Genomic DNA, 8490 nt, shown 5'->3' with positions numbered 1-8490 from the left:
ACACTCCAGAGGAAGGTGGGAGGGGCTCCCAAAAAGATGTTAAGAAAGAAAAGCAGAGAGAAGGTTTGAGAATGACCTTATGAGAGTCTGAAGCTGGAAGGAGCAGGTGACTCCTAATCTAATCATCTTCAGTCACCATAGAAACCATCAAAGTCAGCCAGAAAAAGCTGGTGAACTCCACCATCTACCACCTCTCTGCCAGGGTAGATCATTCACATTCCCCTCCCAGGATAGGTCTGGTCGGGAATGGTTCCACTGTCTCGGTTTCTCTCCCAGGAGACAGCTGGGACCTGATCCTACCCTCTTCCTCCCAAGCCTCTTCCTGCCAGCCACAGACTCAGATGGCTGCCCTGTAGCAGCTATCCTATTGTGAGAGATAGCAACTGGATACCTAGCCCCGTGTCGCAGAAAAATCAGAGCCAGAGAGTGGTTAACGCAATACAAATAGATTTTATTCAGGACTATTGCAATAGAGGAAAAGAGACCTTGGTGTGGAATAGGGCTCCATTCCAAATACAGCCTGGGCAAGTGGGAATTTATAACCAAGGAGTGGGGTGGGGGTCGGTGTATGGAAAATGACTAGGAGGGCTAACGGGGATTCTGGCTAAACCAACCTAACAGGATTCTTGCTGAAGACAGGCCCAGGTGATCAAACATCACCTGGGAGATAGTGGAGGATGAAGAACCCAGTAAGATATGGAAAGAGATCAGATATGGAGGGTAGGGGCTTCTGGTTAAACCAACTTAGCAGGGCTATTACCCAAACCGGATTTTATATGGAAGTGCCCATACAAGAGTGGAAGAAGATTTGTTTGGTCAAGCAAAAAAGCTTTGTCACCTGTCCATGAGGAGGTCACATTCTAGCAGGGGAACAGGACACAGGAGGGAAATGGCCCAAGGACATACAGGAAAAGCTTGTTCAGAACAAAACGGGTCTGACCTGGACTGTCCGTCCACATATCTCTGTCCCTTCCTGAGTAGAGTGACTCTCCTAATCCAAAATGTGATTAAATTGATTGGGGAAATGTTCAATCTTTCAGACAAGACACAGGCAGGCAGTAAGCTTTGAATACAAATGCAGGAGTTTGCAGTGACGCGTTTTATATCTGACTCTGGAAATTAGAGGCTCTTTGAAGGTAGCATGCAAATTTGTTCAAAATGTCCCCAGCCAGAAAACTGGATCATGCACTTATGCAAATCATGAGACGTGCTTTTTAAGGCACAGCCTCGGGTCCTTCTGTGTACCTCTCTGCTGGGCCAGCCCTGACCTCAGAGCAGCAATACCGATTCTCCCCATGGGGCCTCCCACTGCACTTCCACATCGGTCCTCCTTCCCTTTGCACACAAGTGCTGAACGTTATCGGTCCCATTTTACAGATAGGAAAGTAGGGCTCTGAGCAATGAAGACGACTGAGCCATGGTCACTTTGCTCTAAGGGGCAGAGCCAGCCAGAAGCTGCCCTCTCTCTCTTCCCTAGTATAGCACAACTTGCACAGATGTCGTTCCACTCCTGAAGATTCCGCACTTTTAGAGGAACATGAAGAATGTCCTCTCTCCTTCCACTGGCCTACCCACACACAGAATTCTGTGGAAGGGGCACCCCTAACACTTAGTAAATTTCTTCCCTTTGCTAAAAATTTGCTAAATTTGCTCCCTTTCATGTAACTCCAATCTTCCCGGAAGCTGCTGTCTTTAATCAAGACAATCAAACTTGAGCAATTCAAGGCAACTTCTCCTCTGATGGCCAAGAGCACCACACAGAGAAGACTGGCCCACGTTTGACTTTGTACAGGCTCAGAAAGTTTTGAGGTTTGGTTTGTGGCATGTTACTTAACCCAGGAAACCAGGGCTTCCAAAATTACGAGTCCACTCTGTATCCAACATACGCATTAAGCTCCATCCCTGAATTTCATCAAATAAGAATCTGGAAGACTTTGCAAACATTCCCACCCAAATTCCTCTCTACTTTTCTCAGAATTTCCATCTCCTGAGGCTCTGATGCCTTAACCCAAGGCTACTGCCACCTGTAGACATTAATGCTAACCCTAGTTTTCACCTGTGAAGCCTAGCCAATTTGGCAGAGACCTGGAGCCTCACTCTAGGTCACCCCCCAGTGCGAAGCCTGGCTGGTCGCCCCCATGGCGTCCACGTGGTTGTCTCTGCCTGGAATGCCCCCTTCTCCACCTGAAGCAATCCGGCTTCTCCTTCAAGTCCCTGCTCAAATCTCCCTGGAATTCCAGCTTCGTGGGACTGCTCTGAGAACTGAGGTCAAGTACAGGTGGACACAGACAGGGGCACTGAGCCAGGACAGCACTGATTGTCACTGTCCTGCCCTTGCTCCTGCCCCTCTTGAGAAATCCACCCCCTTCCCAATTCCCTCTGCCTCTTACTCACACTGCTGCATAGTGACTGGTGGGCTCACCCCTCTCCTCCATAAAATCCTAAACTCCTTGAGGGCAAGGATCTTATCTTGCTTGTCTTTGGGACCTCATCCCTGGCTCTCGGCCTGGCACTTAGGGAGTTCCATGTATATTTGCCAATAAATCCTCCTGTCTCCTGGGCTCCAGGGACAGCAACCTGATGAATGTCAGAACACTGTGATAAATTAAAAGTCATTGTATGATGTGGCTGTGGACACAGACAAAGACTGTTCTGCTAGTGACATCATGTTGGGCTGGGGACACCACTGGTCATTAGGAATGTTTACTTCGGGACAGAACCCTTGGCTTGTGGGGAAAATGGCCCAGAGCCCCACTAGGTGTGTCACTGTGGCCTGTAGGAACTGTCTCCAATAGGGACGGGGCTATCCAGCTGGTGTGGTCTGCCCTGTCTGCCCTCATGTGTCTCTACAGGCCCAGGGTCTCAGTTAATATTTTTTGATAACTGCATGGATTCCTTTTAAATCACATGAAACTAGTTGTGTTGTTGAGGACAAGAAGCTCGGAAGAAACTTCCTCTGTATCTGCATCTCTCTCACTGACTGAAGAGAGCAGGCTCCTATGAAGGAAGCACAAAAGTTCCCAGAAGGTCTGAGGGTCCCAGACACACTCTGTGCTCCCTCGTGCCTCTGTGCCATCCCACTGGTATTCCCTCCTCCAAGAACACCCTTCCCCTAGTTACCCCCAACCTTTTGTCCAGGACCCCACTTGTGTACCTTCCCTGTCAGGTCTTCCTGCAATAAAGGGGTCTGGTGCAGTCCCTTCAGAGTTCTTCTGACTCAACACTGGTCATTTTCACAAGTTCAAAGCAGTCTTAGGGCCAGAACGAGGAGTTGGCAGGCAGGTCCTATATCTGCACCTCAAGTAGTAACAAGACCTGCAGTAATGGGGAAAATGTGTTCACTAGGTCGGAAGGAGTTGCCCCAAGGCTTTGCACTCCAGCATGTGGTGTGACAGGGCATGGGATGCAGACTAGAGTCCTAGAGATGAGGACAGAGGACAGCTGGGGAGCTGAGAACTAGGATTTTAAAAGCCGTGAATCCTCAGCAAACAAGACCACTAGGTCTTTCTGCCACAGATGCCTCAGAGCAGCATCCTGGGAATCCGGGAAGAAGCACTGGTGAAGGGACTGTGCCCAAGGTAGGGATCTGGGGGAGACTGAAGAACCTACATGCACACCCCCATTCCATCACTCACTAGCAAGATCATAAGCTTGGCTTCTCTCAATTTAGTTTCCTCAGCTATGAAACGGTCTCCTGGGGAATTGGAACTAGATTCCTGAGCCACTTTTCTGGAAGATGTGAACAAGTCATCCAGAGACACGTTCCAGGCTTCCCGGGGGTTCCCTGTACAGAAGAGATGCCCATGAGGACGTGTCCACTTTGTGATTGTCTCTGACATCATTCGGCTCACGATCTCTTTAAGCGGTTTACAGAACGCTCTGACATTCACAATGAATTCCCGTTGCACGGTCCCATCAGCCGCTTTTACAAACGGGAAGACCTGGGCCCGTAACTGGCCACTGTCACCCTGCGGAGACCAGAGCGCCGGGGATCTGCTCCGCCCTGACACCGCAGGGCTGCCGGGTGCCCGCCCGGGGGGCGGGGCCACGGCGCGGGGCGGGGCCGGGCCGGCTCGGGTCACGTGACGCCCGGCCCGGAAGCGCTCGCTCTCGAGACCCCCGGGTGACGGGGTCGGGAGCTGCCGCCTAGAGCGAGCGGGGAGGTCGCGGGGGTCCCTGCAGTTTCCCGCTCCCCGCATCCGCCGCCATGGCCTGGACCAAGTACCAGCTGTTCCTGGCCGGGCTCATGCTCGTCACCGGCTCCATCAACACGCTCTCGGCCAAGTGAGTCCGGGCCCGGCCGGGAGGGGAGGGGGCTCAGCCGGACCTGCCGCGGCCCTCGAGGGCGCCGGCGACCCCGCGCACCTTCCTCGTCCTCCTCCTTCTCGGCTCTCCTTTCCCGGCTTCACCGGCTCGCCTCGTTTCTCCGGTCGGTTCACGCGGTTTTGGGGCCCCCAAGGGGCGCGAGGCCCCGGGGAAATATGGACCGAGGCCTTGTCGCCGGCTGGAGGATCCGAGCCCCGGCTTTGATCGCTGTGTGCTTGATCCCGGCGAGTCACCTCCCGACTCCATGCCTCAGTTTCCTCATCTTTAAACGGAAGGGTTGGACCAGTTCCTCTCCGGCCCCTTCCAACGCTGGCTGGAGGCCAGGCCCTTCAGGAGCTTTGGGCAGGGGTGAGGTGAAGGGGCACTCCCGCACTTGTGCACACCGGCTACAATAGAAGCCATGAGGGCCGAGTGACCAGTGAGCGTGGAAGGCTGTCGCGACAGAGATGGGGGTACCCCATGGGCTTCTCATTGAGGAGAGGTCAAAGCTGGGCCTTGACATTTTGGTGGAATTTCTACATGTGGCCAGATGCGGTTGCAGGGAACAGCAAGGCCACATCGAAGTGTATTGTAACTAGCACCAAATGCCCAGGCCGCATTTTATCCCACAATCAAAGAAGGGCTTTTGAGCAGGGAGTGACATGTTAAAGGTGATATGATGAACCGGGTGGTCAAGATGAAGAGTAGTTTGGGGCAGGGGAAACCACGCGGAGGCTGCTGCAGAGCAGATGAGGGAGGGAAGAGGGGGCAGTGAGGCAGGCAAGGAGGGGACAGGTAGGAGAGACCAGGTGCAGAATGAAGCCATAAGGCCTGACCCACAGGATTGAGAGAGAGAGAGAGAGAGAGAGACAGTGAACCCTCCAGGGTTTCTGCCTGGGAGAACAGAAGTGTCATGAACCCAGACAGGGAGGGCAGGTGCACAGTTCAGCTGTGATGCATGAGGGTGAGGTGCTTGTGGGACCGGGAAGACAGACCCCAGGAGGTTAGGGATTGAGGACCCGGGGCTGTCATGAGGCCGAGGGGTTGAGCATAGCCTCCTCTGTAATGTACAGGAGACCCAGAAGGCAGCCCCTTCTCTTGGCAGCGCTTTGTCGCTTGCTCTGCCCCCACCTCAAGGCAGGGCCCTCCTGCCCCCTCAGCTTACCATTTCAGAACCCCCAGTGCCTGGATCCTGGCCTTTTTCTGAACCGATTCCAAAAGGCATTTGGAGAAGAGTAGACAGTGGCCCTGTCCCAGCCAGACCTCACTTCCAGCTGGGCCCTGCCAGGCTCCACAGCAATGCAGAGTCACACCAGTCACCCTCTGGGCTGTGCTCGAGGCCCCCTGGGTGGTAGGGGGCTAGTCATCTCTTATTCAGTGTTGAAGTGTTCGTTCAAATGCTCCAGAGGAGAGACCTGGGAGGGAGGTATCCAGTTCAATTCGTCAGCCTTGTATAAGGTACCTACAGGGTGTGAAGCACTGTCTGGACTCAAACTCAGAAGGTTTGAGAAGCTTAGAATCAGAGGTGAAGGGGACAGAGCATACACACTTGACAACCAGTGTCCTCCCTTCTCCAAAGGAAGTGCAGCTCTGGGTAGACCCCCCCCCCCCCCCAGTCTCTGGTTTGTCTGTGTCTATGTTTTGAGCTGGTCTCTTGAGCCCTGTGGCCTCCTTAACTGTAAAGGAGACTCAACATGAGAGCTCCCATCTCGGGATCTGAATGCAGCAGAACAAGTCGTCTGTCTGTCCATCTGTCGTACCCTCCAAGGCCTCAGTCAAGTGTTTAGGGAGTGGCTATAGGTCTGCCAGGGCTTCTGTCCCCACGGAGAGTCGAGATGGCCAGTTATTACTGGGGTAAACTGACTCAGCTCCTTCCCGGCCAGGTAGGAGGCCCTGGGATCCTTGGCCTCAGGAGGCCTTGCCCTTGGAGGCTGCCTGAGAGGCAGGAAAGAGACTCCCACGTGGGGACCCAGCCTTTGGCCCCGTCCCCTGCCAGGTCACCTGATGTGGGGCCTCTCAGGAACCTCCCTACCTCAAATGGGCCCCAGAATTGGGCCCTAAACAGTGTTCTGAGGCCAGACTTTGAGAAGGACGCCCTCAGAGAGAAAATGTGAGAGCGCCTGTGTACATCCTGATGGGAATTACCGATTTGCAATCACACTCTGACCTGCAGTTTCTGGCAGGACAGACAGACTACAATGTGACCACAGCGAGTGCTAAGCAGCCGCTCTAACCAGGGCCTGGCCCTGCTACGGCCGCCTTTCATGTGTTCGTTTAATGAACTCTCGTAACCGGCCTATGAGGGGGATAAACTCCCTGTCCCGGGATCAGGAAACTGAGCTATGGAGAGATGGAATCGCTTGCCCGAGTTCAACTCAGCTGGTCGGTGGCAGAGTTTATATTGAGCCAAAGTAATCTGGCTTGAGACTCCAGGCTCTTAACTATCACTATGGGATGAGGCTAGGGACCTCTCAAGTCATTTTTCAGGGCATTTAAAGCTGTTAGAAACATAGAAATCACCCATCCTAATCCCCACAATTTATAGTCTTGGTCCCATGAGAAGTTTCTTTTTGTGACTAGCTGGCTGGCATCAGAGTGGGGACCAGAAGCTAGGTCTCAGCATTTTAGTCCAGTCCTTCTACAGTGGCAGTACCCCAAAGTTCCGCTTCCTTGGGGATCGCCTCTCGCATCTCCCCAGGGAGAGCAGCCAAGCCTGGCCCACGGAAGTTGTAGTCCCGCAAGCGACAGCTCCCCTCCCTGCTGCCAGAGTGCCCTCCGTCTGGGACTGGGCAGCAAAGCTCTGTCCCAGCCCAGGGGATCCTGCCGTCATCCTACTTCATTTCCCCCTGGAGACAGGGGGCCACTCACGGTTCTCATTTAGTGTCTCCAGTAGCCTCTTTCAGTTCCTTGACCTGTAAAATGTCCAGGGAAGACGAAACTTGCGGCGGAGGAAGTGGGTGAACACCTGCCGCGTGTTGTGCTGGGACCACAGGGCGTCTGTCCCCCGGAGGAGGCCACTCTGCCTGCTCAGCAGGTCTGGGTAGGCTGCAGGAGACAGGCCTGCCCTTGCTGCGATGGGGGCAGGGGTCACATACCCACAGCAGAAAGCCACCCATCGGCCTGGCCCTTTGGCCCTGTCCCTGGGCCTCGGCAAAGGGCCCTTCCAGTCAAGCGGTTGCTTCTGCTTTCTGTGGCTGCTTTCTGCCGCCCCGCTCACCGGGGCCTTCTGCTGATGCATCTCCTGCACAGCAGACAGTCCCCACCCCCCAGCACTGCTTAGGGCTGTGCCTGAACTAGTGCCTGTCTGTGGGGTCCTGCCCATTTTGGAGCCCCGTTCTCCTGAATCCAGCTGGGGTTCTGCATGTCAAGAGCCAGGGTCAAGCAGACGCTCACTAAGTAAGGCTCAGGTGCCCTCCTAAATGCTGCAGGCTGTGAAGCCCACCCAGCCAGAGAGGGGCCAGGGGGTGACTTCCCCTCCCAACAGTCAGGCCCCTGGTGTGGGGACCCTGCCACAAAAGTGGCAGGAGGCCTGGGACCCCTGGGTCTCTAATAGGGAAGGACTCTCTCTGTCCTTCCTGTGCCAGCTCTAACTTCTGCCTTGGTGGCTGACCCCACCCTTAAATCTGAGGAGCTGGCCTGGGATAATTGCTTCAAAGGGTTCCTGCACCAGCCACAGAACGCCTTAAACCAGGAGGGCAGTATGTAGAGTGAAAAGAGTGCAAGGCATGGGAGTTTATGGGATTAGATGAGTCACTGGGCCTCTCCAAGCCTCAGGTTCATCTGTAAAATGGGCTTGACTTCCCTCCCTTCTTCCCAGATGCAGGGTAGGCTCTACTGAGGAAGATTGGGTAATACTTAGATGAGAGGTCGCGTGATCGTTTATCACCAGCTGCTGTGACACCAAAGAGTGGAGCAGCCCTACGTCCTTGCTGGAGATCCCAGGCAGGAGAAAGGCACTGACTCACTGGGCTTAACAAGCTGGGGGCACCAAAGGAAGTGACAGAGATTCTGCGGGGGACTGGACACCCGACCATCAGTCTGAGCTAGCCACATTGGCCACTTCCTCCATCTGTCGGCACCCGCTGCCCTCACGTGGCCACGCACACCTCTCAGAATGCTGAGCTCTGAGTTTGGCCAGGCTGGAGTGACTCACCCCCAGCCAGGGGACCCCACCCCCGGCCTGCC

General features: G+C 54.5%; 1 protein-coding gene across 1 annotated transcript in view; it reads left to right on the top strand.

Annotated features, from left to right (window-relative positions):
* The first annotated feature begins 4078 nt into the window (after positions 1 to 4078).
* The window catches only part of SLC35F6 (solute carrier family 35 member F6), an 11652-nt gene continuing 7240 nt past the window's right edge, over positions 4079 to 8490 (top strand). Inside the window, exon 1 of the mRNA XM_006743169.3 lies at positions 4079 to 4284. Within this exon, the coding sequence (XP_006743232.1) occupies positions 4208 to 4284 (77 nt within the window). The 5' untranslated portion in view covers positions 4079 to 4207. The remainder of the gene's footprint in view (positions 4285 to 8490) is intronic.

Source organism: Leptonychotes weddellii, chromosome 10 (assembly GCF_054177405.1).
Source record: "Leptonychotes weddellii isolate Sample4059 chromosome 10, ASM5417740v2, whole genome shotgun sequence".
NCBI lineage: Eukaryota > Metazoa > Chordata > Mammalia > Carnivora > Phocidae > Leptonychotes > Leptonychotes weddellii.
Note: the sequence above shows the minus strand (reverse complement) of the source record. Positions and strands in the feature narration are given on the sequence as shown.